The sequence below is a fragment of the Myotis yumanensis genome, unplaced genomic scaffold, assembly GCF_028538775.1.
Source record: "Myotis yumanensis isolate MYYU_CA2020_CCGP unplaced genomic scaffold, mMyoYum1.0.hap1 SCAF_14, whole genome shotgun sequence".
In the NCBI taxonomy this organism is placed as follows: domain Eukaryota; kingdom Metazoa; phylum Chordata; class Mammalia; order Chiroptera; family Vespertilionidae; genus Myotis; species Myotis yumanensis.
In genome coordinates, this window is record NW_027223765.1 from 8,163,661 (window position 1) to 8,190,657 (window position 26,997).

The window sequence follows — 26,997 nt, forward strand, 5'->3', positions numbered from 1 at the left end:
CCGCTGTCCCACATGGGCAGCCTCCTTCCACCCTGCTGGGTTTCTCTTGCCTCTCCTCCTTTGCTCTCCTCTGCCCTCTCACCCCTGTACCTGCCCAGCTCACTCCTTCACCACCCAGATGGATGGACCACCCCACCCACCCACCTTAGCTCTGAATGTTGACACCAACTTTTCAGAGGCCCATCCATCCACCGTAAGCCTTTATCGCAGGATTTTGTCCATCCCAAGCAGTGACCACTTGCTTCACCCTTGTCACGTCTGTGCTTCAAAGCAACTTCTCAGCACCTCTGCAGAGCAGCTGGCACCCTGTGCTCCTACTGCTTGCTGACGCACCTTCCACTCACCAGGCTGGGAGCCCCCTGGGAGCGGGAACCAGATCTTACCCATCCTTGTGTCTCCTAACAGCGGGTGGCTGCCTGGCCCTTAGCAGGTACTTAACAACTGCTGTCCAAATCAACCCGTTCCGTTCCACAGAGGCAACAGGAGCCAAAGCCGTTTGTGCCAACAGGCACCACAGCCAGAAATTAAACTTGACCTCATCTCGATGCCAGGGCCACCTGTCTGTACAGTTCCAGGGCCACCGTTCACATTATTTTCTGTGGACTGTGGTCTGAGGGGTCCCTCACATAGAACCCAGCGTGAATGTGACCCTGGAGTTGTGTGATGCAGGGGCTCCAAACTGTTTTCTTTCTTCTTCCCTCTTCTCCTTTTAGCTGTGCGCCCCTGCCCCACCCCTCGGAGCCCCCTCCCATTGCTCTGCAGGAGACCATTAAGTGACCATTACGTGCTGAGCTCCAGCCAGACAGCACACACCAGGCGGCCAATCAACCGGCCGGGTAGCCACCGACAAATTAAGTCCTATTTTATGGAGTGTTTTCAAGTTAGCGTGATACAGGCCAGAGGCAAGTCAGCGGACGCTCACCCATGTGCGCACCAGGCTTCTAGCAGCAGCCTCCGCGACAGGAAAGAACCAGCACGCATCTATGAAAGCAGCCCGTGTTCGGCTAGAAAAATCCATCCCAGGGGATACCTTTGGTTCAGGCTCAGAAACTCGGATGCCAATAATTGTGTGATGACAGAGAAGACTGGACACCTCGGAGGCCTGGGCTCCCAGGTGCTTTGGGACTTTGGACAAGAGGGATATCCGTGCACCCAGCCATCCACCCACATCACCGGTGCCGTCCATGGAGGCACTGGCCTCAGTCACACCTGAGCTGAGGTTTGGAGCAGAGCCCAGGGCAAGGGCAACTTCTGTACTACATTCTGCCTGGATTCCGGTGTGTGTGTGTGGGGGGGGGGAGGGGGGTGGGCGGGGGGGACGGTAAACAATGAGGCTGTGGGGGTGGAGGGCAAGAAGGCCCAGGCTCAGCATGGCCCCCCGTGAACAGCTGAGGACTCTGGACTCCATTCTGAAGAATGCGAAGCAGGAGGAGTGCCGAGATGAAGTTTCTTCTCTCATTTTTATGGCATAACGGATATTAGAAGCTTATTCTTAATCTTTCAAATTATGTATTTACTGTAAAATACTGCTTTCGGTATTCTGTGTGTAACCAGAGGTCCTGAAACCCTCTAGGTCAGTGGTTCTCAACCTGTGGGTCACAACCCCTTTGGCGGTCGAACGACCCTTTCACAGGGGTCGCCTAAGACCATCCTGCATATCAGATATTTACATTAAGATTCATAACAATAGCAACATTACAGTTATGAAGTAGCAACGAAAATAATTTTATGGTTGGGTCACAACATGAGGAACTGTATTTAAAGGGCCAGAAGGTTGAGAACCACTGCTCTAGGTACTTGGTTCTCTCATGACAGGGCAGAGCCTAAACCAGGGACAATTCTTAGGGTCCGGAAGGTGAATGGAACGCATGCTCTTCCCGCAGCCTCCCCCAACCCCCGAGCTCCTGAACCGATTAAACAGCAGAGAGTTTGGGATGGTCCCTGGGAAAGTTCGTGGGGCGCTGCCATTCTAGATGGCTCTAAATGCTTCAGTTGCCCCCTATGCTGGGCAAGACTGGCACAACCCTGTCAGAACTCCTGAGTCTGGCAGGACATGTGCCTGAGCAGAAATAAGGTTTGAAGGGGCATCCAGCACTCATCTGTGGGCAGGGCGAAGGTTTTCCTTAGAAAGTGATTTTGGTTCCATTTTAACACAGAGATCAAAGCACTGCAGTTCAAGGCTGTAAACACTATGAAAAGCTGCAAAAATTCCCATTGGAACCCTGTCAACAGTTAGAGCAGCCACGGGGTGGGGTGAGGTCTGTTTAAATCCACCCATTCTCCGGTGGCCCGCCGAGAAGGCCTGTTCTTTCTCCCCAAAGATGATCCATTGAAGGAAACATTGGAGGATAAAACAGGCGAGAATCCCAGCTCCTCCTCCCTTTCTGAGTCATGCTACTTAAACTCCAATCCATTCAAATAAATGAATCCACTCTTAAAAGCTCACTCAATTCATGGAAATAATTTAACTTCCTCAATTCACTCAGATATGCCAGGAATAAATAAATGCGCCAAAGTGTAGGCTGATGAACATGACCCTCTAATGAAAACATCAAGGGCAGATAACAAGCATGCGAGGCTGCTATCCGTCCTCATCTCTTATCTTGTTTTTCACAACTACTGGCCTAACACGGACTCTCTGGAACATGCGCGTGCGGGAGACAGTGACCATGTCATCGCGGGGAAGAAGCCAGACATAAAACCATATGGACAGGGTTCCACAGGAGAGAACGGGTAAAACCAATGGAGGGCATCGATTCTGCCCCGTCCCTTTGTAGGTATCTATATAGTTTCTTCTCTGGCGGTACCAACATACTTTCTAAGTCCAGACGGAAAAGTATCCTAACAGTCCCAGAGGATACTCCACGTAGCAAAATAGTCTTTGCACAATCACTGCACCTTCTGAGCTATGATGCAAGTCAGCAGATGCACCAGGTGGACCAAAGGCTCTCTTTCGGGTGCCCTCCTTACCTTCTGCCACATGTTGATGAAGAAGAGCTCCCGGGAAACATTGAAGGACACGTTGGCATCATAGGCATCGTCGCCGAGGTTGGAGATGGAGATGTTTATGGAGATATTCTTCACAGCCCCCAAAGCCAGATAGGGGGTTTTCTCATCAATGCTGCAATGAAAAATGAACAGCCATTAATACCCTGAAGCTTTCAGCTTTCAATAATAAAACATGACTCATTGTGGGGTGGCTGCGGGAGGGGGGCAGGAACGCCACTAGCATCACAACTACAAGTCCCAGGCACCCCATGCAGCAGCCATGCATCCTTGGGCGATCAGATCCCATGAGCCTTGGGTTCTTCAGCTAAGCCCATGAAGGTTCTGTCCTGCCTATCTCACTAGGCTGTTCCGGGGCTCACATGAAATCTTGTACATCCAACTTGGAAAATTATAAGACATTTAATAGCCTAGGCATGGAATCCAATCAGACATTGATTCATTAAAATATTTTTGGAGCACCTCCTACCTGCCCCTCATTACTATTCTACAAGCGTTCTTGCCTTCTTGTGGCGTCAGAGAGGCAGAAAACACAGACACAAAGAAGCAAACACACAGAAGCCGCACTGATGAGGTGAGCTCTCAGTACAAATCTAAAAGAAGAAAGGGAGCAAGATACAAAGATCCCTGGGAACTAGCCAAGGGAAAGTTGTGCCTCAAATGTTCTAAGGCTGGCAAGGAGGCCAGTGTGGCAAAGAGGGGTGAGCGAGGGGTGGAGTGGGAGGAAATGGGCTTAGAGAGGCGAAGGCATTAGGGGCAAGCAGATCATGGAGGGCATCGCTGGGCCATCAGAAGGATCTTGGTTTGACTGAGATGGAGCCTGTGCAGAGCTCTGAGTGGAGGACCATTGTGATGACCTCCATGTTTAAAGGCTCGCACTGCCCATGATGAGAACAGTGTGTGGAGGGAGTGGTCAGAGGAAATAAGGAAGCCTGGTTAGGGAGCTCTTGCAATAACCCAGGTGTGAGAAGATGACACACCTGACCATGATGGTAAAAGCTGAGGTAGTGAGAAGTCATATTCTGGATATGTTTCAAAGGATATGCCAACAGGTTTTGCTCATGCATGGATGAGGGGTGTTAGGGATCCTTAACAGGAGAGTCAAGGATGGCTGCAAAGATTTTAGATTCAACAACTAGAAGGGAAGAGTTGTCTTTTATTGAGATCAGAAAGGCTATGGGTATAGAAGTTCAGTAGGGAAAATCTAAATACTACTTGGATTTTTAAGAAAAGATGCTGGGAGCCGGTCCATCCTTGCTGCTTGACACAGTCGTTGCAGGGAAGAAACATCTGTACAGCATATGTTTCAAGGGACCTGGCATATATGGCATACTGTTCTTAATATGTTTGCTCCCCTTCTTGGGCGCTATGTGTTTTAACCAAGGTCACCTCTCTGAGAAAGGTTGTTTCCCCAGGTGGGGATTTTTCCCTGGAGTTAGGGATTAACAGGACTAAGGAAGGGAATAAATCAGTAAAACTCCTTAACTAAGGCGGGTAGTTAATCACTTTAACTACAAACAATCACCCTTGAGCTACATAATCTTTACTCCCTGGGATGGAGATAAGAAACACCCTATCCTTTGGAATAGAAATTGATAGGATTAAAATCAACTGGTATAAAAACAGATGTAACAAGACAACAGAACACAGAACCTAGCGAGAGAACCTGGCTGAAGAACCTAGAAACAGAACCTAGCGAGAGAACCTGGCTGAAGAACCTAGAGACAGAACCTAGAGAGAGAGCCTAGAGACAGGACTTGGCTGGAGATCCTACACAGAACCTAGAGACAGAACCTAGCAAGAGAACATGGCAAAAGATCCTGGACAGAACCTGGCTGGAGAACCTGGCTAAAGAACCTGGCAACCGAACCTGGCTGGAGAACCTGGAGAACCTGGCTGGAGAACCTAGTGAGAGAACATGGCACCAGAACTTGGCCGGAGCTCTTAGCCAGAACTTCGCTGGAGGTCCAGACCTGAACTTGGCCAGAACTTCCGCTGGAGTTCCAAACCAGAACTTCACTGGAGATCCTGACCAGAACTTGGCTGGAGTTCCTGGCTAGAGATCCTGGCTAGGCTGCTGATCAACTGAACGCTGTCTCCGTGTCATTCCTTCTTCGCCGACTCCGTCCACACCTTTGGGGACCCCTGGACCTGCTGGGGCAGGACCCCAGCAAAAAGATGTTGAGATAGTTGGATGCCCAAGTTTGGAGTTGAAGGAGGAGTCTGGCTGGAGGTATATACTTGGGATGGATTAGCTATATCACCAGGGAACCTGTGTAGATAGAGAAGAGGTATCATATGTAGGAGTTGGAGATGAGGAGGAACCAGCAAAGGAGATTGAAAAAGAGTGGCGAGGGAGACAGGAGAGAAACCAGGTGAGAGGGTATCAAACTGGCCACAGAAGATGTGTTTCAAGGGAGGAGTAATCGATTTTGTCAAACGTGGCAGAGAGGTAAAAATAACATGAATTAGAACTGGCCAATGGAATTCGCCATTCAGAGGTCATTGGTGATCTTGTTAAGAATGACTTAAGTGGAGTGATTGGGATGAAAGCTTGATTGGAATTGGTTTAAGAGCTGTAGGAAGAGAATAAACGGAAACAGTGAGTACGGTCAACTACTTGGAGGACTTTTTCTACAAAGGGGGGATTAAGATGGAAATTATCTTAGTATATTTACATATTAATGGGAAGGATCTATTAGAGAGAGAACAATTAATGATGACATGACAGGGGACAATTGCTGGATGGTTTTGAACAAATGGGGGAGGGGGGGCTGGCCTCAGCTGGTATGAAGTGAGAAAAAGGCCCATATGGCACAGATGTGTTAATAGATGGCTGTTAGAAACAAGACAAGATTCCCTAAGATTCCTTCCACTTTGCAGTGAAATAAAGCTGAGTCAATGACTGGGAAGGAGAAGGAGGAGGATGAGGAGGGAACATTTGAGGGGCGGGAAGGAGGGAAATGGCAGCCCAGGAGAGTGGGAGTGAGTGGGCTACCAATGGGATGATGCTGGGGATGAGCATGATGGGGATGAGAATGACAGTGAGGAGGAGGATGACAATGTTGTTGTACATGAAACTGATGATTATTATGTGATGTGAACTTTGGACAAGATAAATTCATATGATGGCCAGTCTCTGATTGGCTAACCAGTTAATGGAAGATGTGGTTAAGCATATGAGGGTTTGTGTAATGGATAGTTGATATTTTTGGCTGCTCCACATCCTGACACCTTCCTGTGATGTCTCAAGATAAGTGGGAGGGGCCCATCAGAAGAAAGGGTTAGGGTTGGTTGCTAAAGTGTGAGCACTGAAGTGCAGTCATGTGATCTAAGGATGGTCAAGTAGCCTCAGTGTGGTGAGCAGAAGCTCCTAACTCATGAATTTTGAGTTTCCCAAAGGCACCAGAGCCCTGTGAAACATCTGAGGTGACCACGGAGGATTGAGAGCCCTGATGTGGCATCCTGAGCTAAGGCTTGCCTCCTTTGTCTCCGGTAATGACGGTTCTCCAGCTTTCCTGGCTAAGCTCTGAACCAGCCTCTTACCCTTCCAATATATTCCTTTTCTGTTTTCTTTTTAAAATATGTTTTTATTGATTTTAGAGAAAGAGGGAGAGAGAGAGAAACACTGATGTGAAACATCGATCGGCTGCCTCCTGCATGCCTTCTATTGGAGATCAAGCCGGCAACCCAGGCATGCGCCCTGACCGGAAATCGAACCGGTGACCTTTTGGTGCATGGGATGACGCTCAATCAACTGAGCCACACTGGCCAGGGCTCCTTTTCTGTTTAAATTAGCCAGCACATGTTTGTTGTTGTTTGCAGCCACTGAGATAGCTAGTAGAACATGAAAGACAAGAGGACTATCCAAAATCTCAGTAGGCTAAAATACTTTGAAATACAGATGTTGGGGGAGGCGGGGGGGAGGAATCCTCATTACTCATCCAAGAAGAGGGGACCTCACTTTCCTGAGTGCCTGGCATGTCAACAAGAATAACATGTGCAAGGAGAGATCTGATGGTCTCGATTTTTTTTGGAAGCAAGAGCTCTAAGGATCCAAACAAGACGTGAAAAATTAACTCAGAGGAAAGTTTCAAATTCCTGAATGGCCTCCAATAAATTACGACCCTGACCTCCAGCTATGTGGCAATTATTTATTATTGTTGGTCACTTTAACTTTAAACAATTGATGGGTTATTTCTGTCCTTGCGTTTGCTTTTGTAAGATTAAAGGAGTAATCTTCAGGCCTTGAGGAGTTATGACAGAGAGAGCGCTAACCTTGCTTTATCTCGAGAAGGAATTGCATAGGCCACGCACAAGTAGCTCAGTGGCCTCAGAGAGCATCCGCAGTTTCCAAAAGGAATCTGAAACAGAGACACTACAAAAAAGCACGGACCGTGGGGCAGGGGGCTGCCTCCTTATTCCAGTTTTACTATTCAGTCAGCCACTTTTCCTTGTGTGTACATGGCAAGGGATCAGGCCAGCGACGCCTAACCTCCTGCCAGCCCCCAGCGCGTAGACCTCTGTCACATGATCATGCAGCAAGGCCATCCCTGGGGTCTCCAAGTCAAGTGACTCAAACACGGCTCCGTGACTGAGGGAAGCCAGGCACCTTCCGGGGCAGACTGTGAACTCAGGCTTGCTAAAAACGAGGGTCTCAAAGCTGCGTCACTCCTTCTTCACAGCGAGAAACCCAAGTATAAAACAGAACATCTCTGTTTCCAAAGCTATTCTTAGAAATGAAATGTAATTTGTCAGGTGCTGGGTACTTTCAAACATGTCACCCTTCTGAAACCTGACGACGCCATGAAAGGTTCCTGATGTTAGTTCCATTTTTAGAGACGAGGAAATGGAGATGCAGAGAGATAAGGTGACTGGCCAAGGGGCTGTGCTGGCTTCGAACTCGGTGCCTCCTAGGCCTTCAAAGCCCACCCCTCGCCATCGCAGCCCATGTTCTCCAGCCCCTGACCTGCCATGCCCAGGAGGCCCTTTCGGATCTCCCTCCCGGTGAAATAAATCTCCCTGTTATGACCCCTTCCGGCCCCGTGTGCTCGACTGTCCTTCCCAGCACCAACCAATGTTGTGATGACACATTTACTTGTGCGGATGTTTGATTAAGAGCTGTCTCTCTCCCATTAGGATCCAAGCACCAGGGAGCAAGGGCCCTGTCTGGTTTTGCTCATTACTGAATCCCCAGTGACAGAGCTGTGCCTGGCATTCTGTAGGTGCTCAACAAACCCTTGTGCAATGAATGAATGAACACGCACACCATCCCCACAAGAAGATCATCAGCTCAACCTTTGCATTTTGCAGAGGAAGAAGCTGAGCTGTCCCCTCTGCCCCGCCCCGCCCCCCCCCCGCCGCAAACCCCACAAACACACAGAGGGAAGCACAGCTATCTGGGGGCTGAGCTGAAGTCAGTGCCAAACTTCCATGGGCATGAAGGCTGTCTGAGCTACAGCTCTTATATCAATTCCATCTCGGCCGGGAAGGGCTTTGGCAAGAACATCTTTTTGTGACATCTGAAAAGAACAGGACTTCTTGAAGACCAACCTCTGACAGGACTGTTGAAAGAGTAAAACAACCAGGCACAGGGAATGCCAAACAATCCCCCTGGTGCTCACTTATTCAGTAAAGAACAATCTTTCTAATTTTCAAGAAATTGTATTCCCAGAAAAAAAAAATTCCCATTAATTTTAATTTGCTTGTGCAGTCTTTAAAGCGGGTCATATTACTCTGAACACCTACCACTCCGATGTGCTTTGATAGAACAGCATTACTAAGAGTCAACATGAGAACCAACTGTAGTTTCTAGAAAGCTTATCTTACCACACATCTGGGGCCGGCTGGAAACACATTGCTCCTTTGTTATCAAAAAATAACAACTATAACTGTCCTAATACATCTCACGGCAGCTGGTTTTGAAAATGTTGGCTTTGGCACCATCCACCCCGTACTCCAAATGTCAGCTGTGACTGCCACCATCTTGGCGGATGAGTGATGCCTGAGGGTCACTGTAGAATTTGTTGTGTGCCCTCACTCACCCCCTCCCATTAAGAGTGCGTACCCCTCAAAGTTCCTTGTTGGGAACATGCAATACATTCCCATACCAATCATCATATGCTGAACCACGAAGGCCACTAAACTAAATTCTTCCCCTTCTACCACCATGGAAAGAATTTTATTCAGGTAATTTTTTGTGAAGATGCTAAGGGAAGAAACTAAACTAGCTTAATGGTGCTTAAAAACGGATTTTCCATTGGATCATTTTTGATCCTCCGTAAGTCTTCGAAATATAAGTCTTAGAAATATTGAAAAGGACCTTATTTAAATAATCTGTGGTTAAATCCTACCTTCCATAAAATATAATACTTCTATTTTCTCTTGCTGCTAGTTTTAAACTAGCCTGAGCAACAGACGTAAATTCAGGAGTTAACCAAGTACATTCTGGTCAACTGTATTTCTAGTTTTAAAATCTTCTTGCCACATCATCATTATTATTGATGATATTACACTTGTCAACTGCAACTATATTTGATCATGACAACTAGGAGAATCATACAAGGCAGCCAAATTCATCCATTTTTCCTTCCTGCCTTCTTCCTTCCATCTTCCCACCCTCCCTTGCTCCCTCCCTTCTTTTTCTAGTCATTTATTCATCCATCCACCCATTACTTTAAAAAAAAAAAAACTACCTTCCCAACTTAGGTACCAGGGATACAGTTTCCAGACCTCAAAGAGTTCACCGTCTAGTGGAGGAAGCAAACATGTAAGACATGATATCAATGTGTGCTATGTGCTGACCAGAGAGAAGAGGAAGCATCCCTATGAGACCCTTTATGTTATGAGACCACAAAGGTATTACTAAGGAGGCAAATTATGAGTCCTACAATTAATGGGACGATAGCCCTGCCAATAAAAATGTTGCTAAGATTGATTGTACACACACACACACACACACACACAATCCCTAGGTTTTTCATTCATGGAAATCATATTTAAAAGGACTTCGTGGTCCTGGCCGGTTTGGCTCGGTGGTGAGAGAGTCAGCCTGTAGACGGAAGGGTCCTGGGTTCGATTCCAGTAAAGGGCGTGTAATGCCAAAATTGAGAAATGTCAAAATCGGGGGCAGCCTTCCTGAGGAAGGATTCAGCATCCCACAAATCACAGATATCCTCAACATTGTGTCAGAAAAGCCACGGCATCAATGATAGCCACTGCAATTTAAAAATCACAGACCATGCTTCCTAGTCTTAAAAGTGGGCAGACATAAAACCAGAGATGGAATTTGGCAGCTGGATGGCAGCCCACCAGATCCATCACTTCACAGATAAAGGCCAAGGAGTTAACTACTTTCCCGTGGCTTCTCAGCAGACAGTGGCAAAGCCAGATAGACCTCCTAACTCCTGGTCCAGCGTTCCTCCCTCTGTTCCTAAAATACAGGAAAATGCGACAAAACTGTATATAATTCACATAAAGCTTATCTGGCTGTACTAAGACGAGAAATGAAATTGTGTTTGCCTTCTTAGCATTTAAAACATTGAGAATATTGGAAGGTGCCATCAATTTATAAAAGCTATCTGAGGTGCTTCCCTTTCTGCTTGACAATTGTCCTTGAAGTTGGTGGAGGCGCTCAGGATGGTTCCAGATACCTTCAGCTCCTCTGTGGGCCATCGCCTCGGGGCTTTGTTGATAACTATCAGTCTGTCCACTACTAGAGCTTAAACTTACAAACACGAAAACCCCATAAAACCACAGTTGCTCATCTGACGTCTTCCTATGAGGGCCAGGAACAAAAAATACCAAATAAACTGATTACAACGTGAAGGAAATATACCACAAGTGAACACAAGTCATGCTGAAGAACAGGTGCAGGACAAGGTGCAAGAGAAATCCAGAGGGAAGGAATCACTGTAGATGGAAGTTCCCCTAAGGAGTTCCCCGTGAGATGTAGGAATTGAGCCACATCTTTTGTTGTTGTTAATCCAAACCAGACGATATTTTTCCCACTGATTTTAAGAGAGAGTAGAAGGGAGGGAGGAAGGGGAGAGAGAGAATGAGAGGAGAGAGATGGATGTGAGAGAGACACATCGATTGGTTGCCTCCTGCACACACCCCAGCTGGGGTGGGGGATCAAACCTGCAACCCAGGTACATGCCCTTGACTGGGAATCGAACCCCGAGACGCTCCGGTCCACAGGCTGAGCAACACCAGCCAGGGCTTGAGTCACATCTTAAAGAATGAGGAGCAGAGAAACAGGAAGTACATTCCGGGCAGAGGAAACAATCAACTACAGATAAATGAGTGGAGGTGACTCAGAAATAACGTGGAAAGCAGCAGGAAAAGGACTTCCTTAGCAGTAAGATGAATGGGAGGCCAGCAGGTTACGCAGAATGCATCCAGATTCCCATGGACTTCGGACGTCAGAGTTTTGGGTTGATCCTCTAGGCCAGTGAACTGAACCATGTTATCTTGAGTCACCAATGTCAGGTGAGCTGAAAGTACTTTGTTAATAAATAACAAGGCACTGAAGTGAAGGTCTTACAAAATGGAGTACATTATGGGTGGTTCTACCCCTGTCCCCTGGGGTCTTATCACTTGCAGTCTGCACAGGCTGCAATTCGATCCCCATCTTTTGCTGAAGGACTTTTCCCTGCAGGCCAGCAAAGTGACAAAGAATCAAGCTCCTGACAGCCCCGGAGCAGCCCTCAGCCAATGAGGATGCAACCGGTGCACAATGACCTCAGCGCCCTCACCTACTGCGTGACGACGCTGAAGTACACGTTCCAGTTCTAAGCCCAGGCTGCTCAATATGGTGGCCACTGGTCACCTATGGCTTTGAGCACTTGAAGTATTGTAGGTCTGCATTAGGTATGAAATGCACATCAGCTTTCTAAGGCTTAGCACAATAAAACAAGAAAGGATGTAAAAAAACATCTCAATCATTGTTTTAATATTAATTACACGTTTACCTGACTTTTTGCTACGTTATTTTTGCTATCTATAAGAATGTGTTTTACAAGCTTCACTTTAATGTTTCAATGTGGCCACCAGAAAATTATAAATTGCATATGTGGTTTGTAGTATGTGTCTACTGGTCAGGACTCTCTAAGACTCTCAGTAAATTCTACGTATTTTGCTTTTAACAATACAATATGTTTGATTTGTGATTAATCTCCGATGGTACATGTTTGCTCATGTTACTTGCAAAGGAGAGGTCAAGGGAAAATAAAACAAATTTGGGTAAAAATAAAATGGGTAATATTTAGCCTTGCAAACTCACTTGCTTGTGACATGCAGTAATGAGTACTGTGAAATGTCACAAAAGAAAAGGCGTACCACATGTGTGCTTGTCTGCCCCACAAAGTAATTTTGAGTTTCACCAACATCTGAAGCCCAAAGTGGTTCACTGTGCAAATAAACCTCACTGGTGAGGGAGGCATTTATGTGCTGCCTGCAGTCATCGGTTGAGGGCTGCTGTGGGGAAGGGAGGGCATCGTTCCCAGCACCTCTGCCTGGTGGGCAGGGCAGCCAGAGAGGCCGTTACTGGAGCTGAGCACCAGGCCTGAACACAGGGTAGCAGGGACACTGGCAGCGCTGACCGTGCCCGCTGCAGGGTCCTATGAACGGGAGATGCAGCTTGATGAACGGGAGAAGGAGCCAGCCAGGGAGGCCCGTGGCAGGCAGATCAGCACCGTTAGTTAGTCCTGTTATCTCTAATTGTCTGGAAGGGGCCCAAGGCCCTGGAGACACCCTACCATCCCTTGTGAGCCATATCCTGGTCACTTCCCTTCTTTAGCAACTGTCAGAAAGATCCTTCCCAAGTGCCACGGTCTCCGTGTCCACCGATGGTTCCAGCCCCCTCGGGCCTCATGGTCCTGCCACATGTCGGTGTGGGCGGCCAAACACACCCCTGACCCAGGGCTGACTGCCCGTGGGTTACACAGGGGCGCTGTCCTGGTTGTGCATGGCTGCCAAGGGCTCTTAAAGGCAGGTGTGCCCAGGGTAAGAGGAGGTTGTTAATCATTCTGAATGTTAAAACAGGGCACCACAAGGTAGGACATGGGACAGTACCCTTGCTGAATCTGAGGGGTACATATATTGAGCTTCTATCAGGCAATCCATTTTAGAGAGAATGATCAGGGATAAATTCAAGAAGCAATGGACGGCAGCGAACACAATCTCTGAGCCCATCTCTGGAGGATATGTACTCAGTAAGGAACTGCCCTCGGCTTCCCAACATAGGAAGGCAGCTGTCGATACGCCTGATGTTGTGGAGTTTACTCCACAGCCTCTGTTCACCTCCCCGGGCTGGGAGCTTGTGCCATCAAGCCCATTGCTTGCATCTGAGAGCTGCCCCAAAGCCCCCTGGAGTCCTCACAGGAGCATCTGCATTCCAAGAGCCACACCCGAGGCCTCCCCCCGTGACATAGCAAGCTCCTCTTTACAGAAAATTAGTGCTCTGGACCAACAATAGAAAGACCCCTTCTCAAAGCCCCCGCGTTTCTACACCTCCAAAGAATGCAGCCGCCGATGCCAGCCTTTAGAGGCAAGATGCCAGGGTGAATGCCCTCACCCAATTCTGCACACGTGAGTGTCACACATGAGGGTTTTCTGATTCTCAGTCCCTGTCTCTCAGCTGAAGAGGCTCTCCTCCCCCCAAGACACAATCACTCTCCTGTGACAGAACTCTGGACAAGGGAACCTTGAAGTCCAGCTGGAGACTACAAAGAAGTCAGCTCTCACGGAATGTTCCAGAATGTTCCAGAATAAGCTCCGAAATTTCTCTTTCCTACAAGGATAGGAAACCGTTTTGTCTTGCTGGCTCATTTCAGCTAGTAACTGCCTATTCCTTTGCATTGCCATAGATCTTCCTGATAAATTATTTAGAATCCAAATACCTATTTTCACTGCTATAAAAAAATCACTAAAGTCTCCTGATTTATAAGGTTTTAGTTATTGTGGCAAAAAAAGATATCCCTTGTGTGTGTGTGTGTGTGTGTGTGTTTTAACAAAAACATTTTTGGTTTAAAAAAAGCACCAAAAGATATCCAAACAGGATATTGCACCAAAAGGTGCGATACTAAATATACATGAACAATGAAATCCAATCTTAGTTTAGCCTTTAATAGACTCTACAGCAGTGATGACGAACCTTTTGAGCTCGGCGTGTCAGCATTTTGAAAAACCCTAACTTAACTCTGGTGCCGTGTCACATATAGAAATTTTTTGATATTTGCAACCATAGTAAAACAAAGATTTATATTTTTGATATTTATTTTATATGTTTAAATGCCATTTAACAAAGAAAAATCAACCAAAAAAATGAGTTTGTGTGTCACCTCTGACACGCGTGTCATAGGTTCGCCATCACTGTTCTAGAGTGATGGGAGTTGTTTCTTCTGCCCAGCTCTCAGTCTTGTCCTGTGGGTATCCTATGGCCCCTGTGGTTTACAGCCTCAGCCCTGAGCCGCCTGCTCTACACCATCCCATGTCCCTCACGCTGACTCGCTCAGGATCCTCTCACCTCACACCCCGCGATACGTTTCACTTCCTTCAATGCTCAGCGCCACATCTGGACCAGATTGCTTCGCAGGTGTTCCCACCCTCCCTCTGCCTCTGCTCAGCCTCCCCTCCTGCCTTTGGTTTCCCTGGCAACCCCCTCCCCGACGACTGGCTGGACTTGAGCTGGACCCCTGGGTCGATGTGCTTACACGGCATGTCCCAGACCTCCACCAGCATCTACTGGGTACTTGTCTACTTTCCAATACACTTAAAAAAAAATCTAAATAGCAACAGTTTGATTAATTGAGTTCTGCTTTCATTTTAAATATGCTTTAATACTCATATTGTTCATGCCCTTAAATACTGCCTCAACCACTAATTGGACGATACGTGTGCATGGATGCAGGTTTTAATCTTTTCCAAAAGTGGGTTATTAAAGCCCTGCGGTTGGAGAGGGGCTTCACCTCTCACCATGCTTTATAAACCCCTTCGAATCATGCAACACAGACCCATGCGGTTATTAACTCCAGATAGGAATCCCCAGGCCCCGCTGGAAGGCACGTCCATTAAGGTTTACAGCGGGGCAGGGAAAGGATGCCTGGGCCTGGACTTCTGGTTGGAAAAGCACTTCCACGGAGCCAGAAACACCTCTATCGCCCTCCTATGTGCCCACCTGGGCCAGTTTTATAACCATCAGGAGAGAAAAGCATTTACTAAGGTGGTCCGCGCCAAAATAGTGGTTTCCCGAGCAACACTCAGATAATGAACGAATGTTACTTTAAAAAAGCAATACGCCCAATATCCTCGCTGACGTCACTCGCATGAATCTGGCCCGGGGCCTGGCTCATTTACTGACTCATGGAGGGACAGGACCAGTACTGGCTGCAGAGGCCCTCCTCCTCCGTGGGGGCACCCGAGGGGCCAGAGGGCCCTCCCTGCCCCTCCAGGCAGCGCCGGCTCCTGCCTCCTGCCCCATCTGTTTCACTGTGAACAGAACTGCTGGTTCCCAGCGAACAGAGGCATTCCAATCCTCATCAGCCTTTACTTTAGGGGTAGTTTCCGGAATCACTAAATCTCAGGAACATCTGGAACAAATCAGCGAGGTTCACTCACTGTAACAACTGGATTAAAGGCAAAGAATACTCGGGGCGGCGGAGGAATTCCCCAGATCTGGGGGCTGCGCAGGGGCCTGACGTCATGAGACAGGGATGGTGTGCGGCGATGTATGGCTTGGCCCAGCAGTGGCACGGTGCCACCGATGTCTCACATGAGCTGCCCGCTCAACGGGGCCACTACGCACTCAAAATGCAAGGAGGTGGGGGCGGGATGCGCACCTCCCTGACCCCGGCAGGCCAGACAATTCAAGAGAACCAAGTGAGCATGACTCCCATGGTCCCCGACCCTAATTCCAGCTCCACAATCAAATGGGGGATGTACATGGTCACAGACAATAAAATGTACTGAGATGACAAGCCTCCCTGGATTTGGGACCGTTTTCTCCTGTGAGGTGAGCAGCCACAGGGGCCACGGGGAAGGAGCTCTTTCCTCCTGGGTCTGGAGGCCGTGAAGGTAGAAACAAGGACGCACACGCCACACGCAGAACCTCAAACCACCACGAAGGGCCCATCTGCCCATCAAGTGGTGCCACGTTCACCACGGGGCCCGTTTCTCTGCTTCGGGCCTGAAGCGCTTGTTTTCTTGAGCTCATCAAAGCTCTGATGAGCAGTCACCTGTGTCTTTAATGAATCATAAGCCAAGAGCAAGAAATAAATGGTCATTTCCTGATCGGTGTACTGTAGACACTGGGAGCCACAGAGGCAGGAAAACGTGACAGCAGCCTTAATATGAAGTCTCAATTCTGAACGTCACAGCAGAAATCTTTCGTCTACTCCAGTAGGCGGAGCAAAACATCGGTTTCCCCAATGTATATCTTTTCCCATACTCGGGGGAAACTTCTAGAACGGGGGTTTTTAGCCTGTGTGTTGTGCCACCAGATACTCTACGCAGCCTAGTAAAGTGAATGGACCCATTCTCACAGTATTGCTTTTAAATGCATACACTGAAAAACAGGGTAACCAGGAAACCAATCACAGAAAATACAACGGTAATTATATTTTTCAATGTGTGGTATAGCAATATGTGCTGTTTTTAAATAGCACTGACTAGTAAGATTGGGCGGCAGATCGAAAAACCACCCTGTGAAGTTGGGATGCATGTAAATGATAGTTAGAAATCTCTGTCATACGGCAAGTAGATATGAAAACATCAGTGATTTCTGTGGGTGACAGTCACAGGTCCTGCAAACATCCCGAGGCTTTGCTGTCTACATGTGTAACTGAATAAGATGAGAAGTTCCAATTGGAAGTCAATGCAAACGAGGATGCGATTGTTTTCTGATCCACGTTCATAGACCCCATGAATTCTATGCACAGACTGCGAGGGGACAGGGACCCATAAGGACCTCTCTCCTCCGGGAAGGTGAGGGACTGTGCAATGATGGGAAGAACAGGCCACGTGGCGGAGGGTGAGGCAGGGACAGCGCGCTCAGCCTCACACCAGGGAGGAAGGGAAGAACAGCAGTTCCGCAAGGTGTGTGAGAAGAGGCTCTGATTTCATTCATCTCAACTCCACCGTCCCTGGACCAACAGTGAGCCATCTTCAAAACCCGGGACGTTGGTCGGGGAGGTACGAGAATGAGAATCTTCTCCTTGCTTAGGAGGGTACATTGTGTTTCCCACACCAGAAAAAAAAAAATGAGAAATTTTAAATGTTTTTTTTTTTTTAAAAAGAAACGAAACTGTAAACTGAAACAGTGGCATTCGCCTCTTGTTCAGGTCTCATTATCACAGAAAACATTCTCAAAAAAGAGCCCCGTGCCCCTGGCCAGGAAGGCTGCCTACTCCGCGCGAGCATCCCGTGCTCCCTGAGGCCCTGAGGACTGAACTGGCTCTCGGTTGCACCGGGAGGACACTCAGTGAAAGGCGTCCCTCACATGGCGGCCCGCTCCCCTGGTGTCCCTTGTGTCTGGATAGCCTCTCTTTTTGTTGTTGTTAACCCTCACCTAAGGATGTTTTTCCATTGATTTTTAGAGAGAGTGTAAGGGAAAGGAAGAGAGAGAGAGAGAGAGAGAGAGAGTTCTATGTGAGAGAGACACATCAACTGGCTGCCTCCCGAACGTGCCCTGACCCGGGTGGGGGATCTAGCCTGCAAACCTGATACATGCTCTTGACCAAAATCGAACCCGGGGCCCTTCAGTCCATGGACCTACACTCTATCTACTGAGCCCAACTGGCGAGGGCTAGATAGCCCTCTTTTAAAAGCAAGTCCCGGGTAAAAAGCAACCAGCAGTAACCCTCACCACCTACAGGGTCCTCCTCCACATCACTCAAGGCCTGGTCTTGAAAAAGCCCAACCCCCTCCAATTTCATGTGAGCAGATACAAAGCCCACCAGCAACTGTCTCTCCCCTTCCCCCTTCTCCCCCCCCCGCCCCCCCCCCCCCGAGTTAATATCCAATAAATACTGGATTTGATTTCCTTTTGAAACCCAGTCCTAAAAAGAAACGAGATTGCTGGCCAGCAGATCGGAGAACAAACAAGTACATATATGTGAGGTCTGATTTGCCAGGGTCTCAGGTCAGATCCCCTGGAAGCATCTATGACAAGGATTCGGGTGGGTGATGGGGAGATGCTGTGAGGAGCAGGGGGCGAGGCAAGCAGTGGGGCGGGGACGGGCTGCTCACGTCTGTGGTCTCCGCAGAGTCTGCTTGGCCTAATTCACACCAGGGCTCTGCAGCACGAGCCACGGCAGGGAATTACCCGCTCGGACACAAGGGGGCTGGCTTTTGGTGCCCCGATCGGTCAGTCACTGGCTGAGGGCTGCTGGGGACGGGTGTAACCTCCCAGGCAGGAGGGCTCCCATGAGCTGAGGGCCATTCTCCAGACCAGAGGTGGGACAGCTGTGAACCCTTAGCAGCCAACATTTACACAGCTGGGCACGTGGCTCCTGCACAGCCATGGGAGCCGGGCGTGGCAGCAACAGCATCCACCGGCCTCGTCATTGTCAGATCAAGATCACCTGGAATGGCCCTAGCCGGTTTGGCTCAGTGGATAGAGCATCGACATGTGGACTGAAGGGTCCCGGGTTCGATTCTGGTCAAGGGCACATGCCCGAGTTGCAGGTTCTATCCCCAGTAGGGTGCGTGCAGGAGGCAGCCGATCAATGATTCTCTCTCATCATTGACGCGTCTCTCTCTCTCTCCCTCCCCCTTCCTCTCTGAAATCAATAAAAATATATTTAAAAAAGCAAAAGATCACCTGGAATGGAGTCACTGGAGAAGGCTCTTAATATCTAGAAGTTCCTTACATGGTCCTGGCCTCTCAGGGCAACAGCAATAGACTGTGACCTGCGGGCAGTTCATGGTATTCCTGAGTCTGTCACCTTTGGCTCAGGGGGGAGTGACCACTGGGGACAAAGCAGAAGGACCCTCCCTCCTTGGCCACAGCTGTCCTGGGCTTTTCATCTGGGAAGAGCAGCAGGGCCGCCTTCCAATCGCCCGAGGTGACGTCAGGTGGCTCAGAGCACACTGGGGAGAGAAGCTAATGGGAGGGTGTGTGCGCGACAATGAGAAAGAATTGGTGTGGAGGAAGGTTTACCTCCGGAAACCAAACCACTGTGCATCTTCGGAATTTGGCTTTTCTTACAGTAACTAAGTCTCTGGTGGGATGGGCGAGTCTAGTGTTAGTGGCAAGAGACCAACAACCCAGCCACACAGAGTAAACTGTGAGAATCTTAGCAAAGACGCAGCCCATGGCTCCCCGCCTGCTCTCCACCTGACCGTAGTGAGGAACCGAGTCACTGCTCTCTCTTTATCTCAGGCTGAACATCCAGTGAGAAGGGAACAGCAGCCATCTCGTTCTGACCCTGCTGGAGAGGGGCTTACCCGTAAGACCTCAGATGGTTGGCTATATTTGGAAGCCAAGGAAAATACTAGCAAATAAAATTTTATTAGGTACACCCGTGAGGTAGGCCCAGACTTCCCAGGTCGCTTGGGAGGAAGGCTCAGGTAGGAGCATGTTCCCAGCATCCTCTCTGGTTGCCATGGTTACTCCTCAGCCTGCCTTCCATGGTCCTCCATGGATGCCTCATCCTCTCACCATCCAGATGGAAAATCTCCATCGGTGTCTGCTCGATAAGAGGAGGGCCGTCCCTGAAATCCAGAATTGGTTGGGATAGGTTTCTGCAGCTCGTGTGTGTGTGTGTGTGTGTGTGTGTGTGTGGCGGGGGGGGGGGGGGGGGGGGGGGCGTTGAAAATGAAGTGACTTCCCTAAGGGAAAAAGTCAGTTCCCATGGTGATGGCTCACTGTCCACAGCCTCACATTGAGGCCGGTAGGCCACTCAGGACATCAGATCATCCCTGAGATAGGAAGGAATTTCCTAAATGGGACGGCAGCATATCACAGTGGGAGCGAGAGACAGGCCCAGGTTCCCCAAGCTGCCACGGCTATTTATTTATTTGTTTCTTTGTTTCTAAATATTTTTTGTTGATTTTTAGAGAGAGAGGAAGGGAGAGGGAGAGAGAGAAACATCGATGTGAAAGTAAGACACTGATTGGCGGCTTCCTACACGCCCTCTATAGGGAGAGAGCCCGAAACCCAGGCATGTGCCCTGACCAAGAATCCAACTGGCAACCTTTTGGTGCACGGGATGATGCCCAACCACTGAACCACACCAGCCAGGGCCGCCACGGCTATTTAAAGACAGAGACCACGGGTCTAATGGCTGGAACATTGGACTGGGACTCAGGAACCTCCCGGCAGGTGTTTTTCCGTCCACTGCCATTTAACTTCCTTGCTGACCTCAGATAAGAGACCCCAATCCCTGCCTGTCAGCGCCCTGATCTGCATGTGAAATGCCACGGCTCCGAGTGCATGCGTGAAAACCACCCACCAGCCACGAGGAACCCGGGAGCTGGGCCTGGTTCGTCCTGCCCGAGTTCCTCTGTAGGACAATGGACGGGTGTCTCAGAGCCACAGAGTCAGCATCTGTGCTCATCCCCGGGCGGAGCTGGAGCCAGGGCTCCAAAGAAACACAGCTGTGTGGCCCAGCTCCACCCAGTCCCTCCCAGGATGACGGAGGGGTCAGAGGTCTTATCCTCTCTGCCTCCGACGCCCTGTGGACACAGCCCTCAGCTGCTGTCTCAGGAAAACGGGACACAGCTCCCAGCCCCGGACTTGGCTCCTGGGTTTGCTTTCAAGCCAAATGCCCTTCGGTGTGTGGGCAATGCGTGGCTCTGCCTGGTAAGGAAGGGGAAGAGGAACAAGATGCAGACCATGGGAGAGTGTTGGCTGTTCGACAAAACGTGGGGAGAAAGCATTCCCAGGAAGTTCATGGGAGAAAGTCTTGGTGTCAAAAGGTGATATAACACTCTTGTTGGAAATTCCAGAATAAACTCATCAACTGAGACTCTTTGAGAAAGTGGATGTAGCAGCAATTACAAAAGCCAGCTGCCTCCAATCAACAAACTTCTTCCCCCCCTACCCCTCCCCCAGATCTGGAGCAGAAAGTGAAGAAATGAATAAATAAATAAATCACATGGCTAATATTCTGGCAAGGGCCAAAGTTTTCCAGGTTTCTGATCAGTTCCCTCTCACCTTCCTTCTTTCTTTCAATAATAATAACAATAATAATAATAAATTTTTATTGATATCAGAGATGAAGGGGGAGAGAGAGAGAGAGATAGAAACATCAATGACAGAGAGCCATCGATCGGCTGCTTCCTGCATGCCCCACACTGGGGATCAAGCACGCAACCCAGGCATGTGCCCTGACTGGGAATCGAACCGTGACCTCCTTGTTCACAGGCCGATGCTCAACCACTGAGCCCCGCCAGCTGACCAAGGAAACTCTTAATATGACAGCCCACAAGCACATGGTCAAATCTGAGACCCTCCAAGGAGAGGAAAATGCAACCTACATGGATTCAGAATGCAATGACTCCTGCAGGGACCACCGTTAACAGGACAGGACTGGCGGCCAACATCTCCAGAGAGAAAAGCCATGGAGCAGGTCCCCACAGGTCCGACAGCACATCAGCGGCCATCAACCTCCCCTCTGAACTGAGGCTACTCACACAGGGGAGGACTTCCCCCCCAAGGTCCCCAGCCTTGGTACTTCTGGTCTAGAACCATCTGATATCAGAACCCAACAGCAATGGCGAGATGGACATTTCCAGCTTTAATCCCGCCTCCCCCCACCCTCACTTTATAAGGGGCTGCTCTTCTTTCTCCCACTCTACAGATGAGGAAACAGAGGCCCAGAGACATTAAGCAGCTTGCCCAAGGCTGCACAGCTGGTAAGACACACAGGGTGTTTATGGATACTGAGGACTCTACAGGGTACCTAGTGCACGTAGGTGCTCAGGAAACAGGGGTCTCTTCCCCTTCATAGAACAAGACAACTTTACTTCTCCCCCACACGGTGCAGTTAGCGATTCTGGCCACGTTGCCACTTTTGAGACGGAGAACAATTTGTTTCAAACTCTGAAGAGCCCTCTGGGCTCAGGGATCCTCCTCTCGAAGGCTGGTCTTTCGTGGACAAAGCTACCCAACTACCAGGCAAGGGTTCTGGGAAATTCACTCGACTCCCCCACCCTGACCGCGATAATAGCATTAGTAAGGCTGTAACCATAGGACCGTTATATGTGGCCGCTAGACGGTTCTTCTAAGGTCATAAATATTCTACCGTGTCTTTTCACCGCCCCTAAGGGTGCTTTCATTATTGGAGTTGGCTAGCCAGAAGGCACTGAAATGTTCCACTGGTCTCCTCTGGGAGGCATCAAAAAAAAAATTTTTTTTTTTAGCTCCACTGCCATAGACTATATTTCTTTTTCTTTAACCTAATCGCACGTGATGCATTCTTAGGAACTGTGAGTATCCAGACAGACAAAACAAAATGTCGCGGCATCATTTTACAAATGGAAATTTCAGTCCTGTTTAATAAAAACTACCTGTACGGCTTCATCCCTATTCCTGGGCGTTGCTGGATATGGCATGTTTTGGAACTAGTCTCAAGACCATGAACGATCGTGAACTTTTAATTAAAGAGTTGATTGCTTTAGGAGACAACAGGCCAGCCAGAATTCATACTCTGGAGAGAAAAATAAAAACATCCACAGTCACAGAGAGCCTTTCCTGGCTCGGTCCCGGGCCTTCTGGTCACCTAATCACTCGGGATGTCTTTCCCTTGGTCTTCCCAAGACAACGGCTCCTCAGTCTGGTGGGAATTTGGCTGCTTCCAGTTACATACAATACCTTGTACTGTACCGTCTACCACTCATTGGGGGGATCTTATCCATTGCCCCTTTGCTTCAACTTTTCAGTACTGTAAGTCACAGGGAACGTGAGAGCTAGGTTCTAAAGAGAGCACGAAAGGCAAAAATGTGTCCAAACGGCCCTTGGGGAGGCACCGTGGTGGAAATCAACACAACCTTTCTCATAAGCCCCGCCCCGCCAAGGGTGCTCCTGCACCGAGACAAAGGCCACTCTGTGGACCTGAGCCAGGGGTGTAGGAACTAAGGTGGATGGAGGGTAGCTGACTCCACACTCCAGCTGGAACGTACTTTCACTGAGTGGAACCGAGGACCACATGATCCATACCTTCCTCTCATTCTCCCCCTCTCTCTATCTTCTCTGCTCTCTCTCCTTCTCCCTCCGTCTCTTCTTCTTCCCTGCCTTCCTCTCTCCCTCTCCTCTCCCCCTTTCCCCAGGATGCCTGGCTCCTCCTCATTCCCCTTAATTACCCTTCTTGGAAGCTGCTCCATGGCCCTGTAATGACCCATTCAGCTCTCTGAAGCAATGAGCAGGTGGTGCCACCAGCACCCAGGTTTCCTTACGTGCTAAGGCAGATAGCATTACTGGTCCCAATTCTCCATCCCTTCTATTCTTGTGCCCTTGGCTGTGTGCCTCTTCAGTTCCTCTCACTAAAGGCTCAGAGCATACTTTCCTGTCCCATGACTTCGAGTTTGGCCATGGACTCATGGTGACCAATAGGGTGAGGTTGAGGTAAGGATGCACAGTTCTGAGCCCAGGTCTCAAGAGGTGTGGAATTTTTCTGCTTGCCCTCCAGCACCATTGCCATGTCAGGAGAAGAATAAGCCCAGGCTAGCCCACTGGTCCATACAGGACAATGAAAGACACATGAAGCAGAGCTGGCCGGGGTCACCTATGTCTGGCTGAGGTCAACCTACTGTCTGCTGAACTGCAGATGCATGAGCAAGTCAGCCAAGATCCAGCTGAATCCAGCCAACCCTCAGCTGACCTGCAGAACCTTGAGAATAAGTGACTGCTGTTTCAAACCACTGAGTTTTGAGGTGGTTTGTTATGCAGCATATTCTGTGGCTACAGCTAGCTGATACATTATTGCTGACTGGACCCACAGAGCAGAACTGGTTCGGACCAACACTCTGAAGAGGCAAAGTTGTGGAAGTGGAGGCAGCTTTAGGCATAAGGTACCTTATTGATCACCAGTCTTGGGTTTTACATTGTAATATATGAAAAACACAATTCAATAGAGATTTGATCATTCATTACTGGGCAGCAAGAACATCCAGACTTTCCTAATATTTTACCTTGGAACAAGTGAGCATTCCCCCACCACAGGAAGTTCTCTATAATCCAAACTAAATGTCCAACATTTCAGTCTGCCTCAAAACAAAACAAGTCCCTATATTTTGTTTCCTGTTACTTTTTCCTTAAAACACTTTTTGGAAGACCTATTTAAAACTAAAAGTAATGACCTGATAAGTTATGAAAGCTTCTTTAGATTTGGTTTCTTTAATAATCCGAGGAGGTCCTTCTTACTAATGTTAAAAATTTCCAAGACCTGCGTCATCAGGTTGAAGTAATTGTCTAAATTTGGCAAAGCATGTGGTACTTTAATCTATCACTACTCTTGTCCTAAGTCAAAGTAATGCTAATTAATATTTAAGCGGTTCGGGGGGAGTATTTGTGTGTGTGTGTGTGTGTGTGTGTGTGTGTGTGTGTGTGTGTTGGGGGATTACATCACCTTTCGCCCAATAAATGCAAACAAAAGGCAAAGAATCTCAGTATTTCTTTCCTTTGATGAATAATACATTTATCATCATAACTGTCCTAGTGTATTCACTGGTTCATGAGGGGATATTTCATTCCACCCACACTTAACTCTCACAGATTCAAATAAAGGACACGGTACGGCATTTCAGAGAGCAACTATGAAAGCGGATGGTGATTTTTGAGAAATGGTCATAAATCATACGGAAGGGCTTTCTGGCCCCAAGGCTAAAGCAATCTTTCAGAAGGAACTGTCTGGAAAGGAAACCATTCCCTGAAGTGTGGCTAAGGGATTCAAGGCCAGCGCCTTCATCCTCGGAGAAGTCTGAAAAGCAGGGTTGGCGAAGAGGACGCGGGAGGCTGTGTGCGGTTCACCTCTAGCCTGGGGGACTCGGGGACTGTGGGAGGGAACCCTGAAACAACACAGACTGGTTGCTCACTTGGACCAGGACAGCCTGCCCCCCTCCTGCCACAGAACCACTGATTGTTGTTAAAGCAGACGCCACTGCCAAGTGAGGGGAGGGGGGTAGGAAAAAGAACCTTTATATAATGATCGGTCCAATCACAGGAGTTGTCCCAAACAGTTAAATATTGGCAACTTCATATGGTTCAACTGAATACAGCGAGTAAACAGAAAATATTCCCCTCCCCCGCCAACACACACAAACACGAGTACTCACAGAAATTAGAAATACAGGCTAAATTGTGAGATATGTGGAATTGCAAACAAAAACCAAACTCCTCCTCCCCGCCTCCCCCAAATAATAGCTGTTGTTAAAACTCTTGTATAACATACATTTTTTTAAAAACCACAAAATAGCATTGCAACCCACCACCTCTATTTATCCTCTTTGATGGGGAGGAAATCTGCACATTGAGGCTTTGGGCCTGGAGTCAAAACAAAGGAACTTTCCAGAACAATGTGGCGAAAGGAGCACTGACTTACCTGGACAGCAACAATTGCCCCTGAAGCTGCAGGTCAGCGGCACAGTCCTCCGAACGGCAATTCCTTTCAAAAACGGTCTGTGAGAGACACAACAGGAGGGTTGGAACAGGGGTTAGTGGCAAATAAGTGAGTAACAGCCCAATACCTTCTTCCCGACCAGCCGGAATTCTGCCGGGAGCCCTTCAAGCCCTCGATGCCCCGGAAGCCAGCTCCCCGGCTCGGGGAGGGCTCCTTCTCAGGCTCCAGAGAAACCCACATCAGCGTGGTCTGGCCTGCTGAGGGTATTCCTTCCTGGACTCCTTTTCAGTCTGTTCGAGGGCTTCTTTGAGTAGTTTGCTCAAGAAGGGTAGAGTCCTTCCCACCTTTGAGAATCTCTCTACGGCCCTCAGGTGGGAGTGAATAACAGTTGAGTCAGGAATCCTTAGACCAGGGGTCCTCAAACTTTTTAAACACGGGGCCAGTTCACTGTCCCTCAGACCGTTGGAGGGCCAGACTATAGTTTTTAAAAAAACTATGAACAAATTCCTATGCACACTGCACATAACTTATTTTGAAGTAAAAAAACAAAACGGGAGCAAATACAATGTTTGTATTTGCATGTGGCCCGCGGGCCGTAGTTTGAGGACCCCTGCAGATGATTGTCTGCTCATTCCCCTCTGTTTACTATCTTGGGGAGCCAACAAATCTCTATTTGAGACCATCACTGGGGGCAGACCCTGACTCTACAGGGCCGCCATGACATCATCCATGCCATCCGCAATCCAACGTGGACTCGACACCTTTTAGTTGAGGAAAGTAAGGCATTTAGGTCCTAACGTTCTCTGGCCACGTGACTTAAAGAGCTCCAATGAAAGAGGTGAGGCGCTCTGTGCGGAGCTACCACACAGGTATGCAGAGGTTAAAAATCAGCTCTGCTTCCTGGGCTGGGCCTCGCTCTTCCTCTCAGAATCTTTCTTCCCCTCCAACTGAGCCAACATCTGGAAGACACATGGAGGAAGGTCATTAAATTATCTTAAACAAAAGTATTAATCAGGAGGAGGAGAATAAGCAAGGCTCACTCTCCCACAATTTTTCTCAGGCTCCCGGACAATCTTCCCAGTATTTCTCTTGCATTTTAATTTCAATCAAAGAATCGCCTGGTTAAAACAAAAATAATGACCCCCCCCCCCCCCGCCGCCCCCCTAATCCCTCCCTATTGAGTCCTGCTCTCCAGGGTCAACCAGTATCATCCATGTCCACTTTGTGTTTCATTTGGTGATTATGTCCTTATCTCTAAAAAAATATGCGGGTGCTACCACTTCTTGATTGATCAGATTTGGACATTATCGGAGAGAATTCCTGCCAGGATACACAACAAGTTATCTCACTTCCACAATGGACCCTCGCACCCACCTTTCCTAATTTTAACAGGCAAATCATTACCCTTAGCGACTCCACTGCAGTGATTCTC

General features: G+C 48.6%; 1 protein-coding gene across 1 annotated transcript in view; it reads right to left on the reverse strand.

The window, feature by feature from the left end:
- Nucleotides 1-26,997, reverse strand: part of ITGA9 (integrin subunit alpha 9) — a 264,746-nt gene that overhangs the window by 96,994 nt on the left and 140,755 nt on the right. Inside the window, exons 17-18 of the mRNA XM_070391612.1 lie at nt 25,548-25,624; nt 2,971-3,121 (exon numbers count right to left, since the gene is read on the reverse strand). Coding sequence (XP_070247713.1) covers nt 2,971-3,121; nt 25,548-25,624 — 228 coding nt within the window. The remainder of the gene's footprint in view (nt 1-2,970; nt 3,122-25,547; nt 25,625-26,997) is intronic.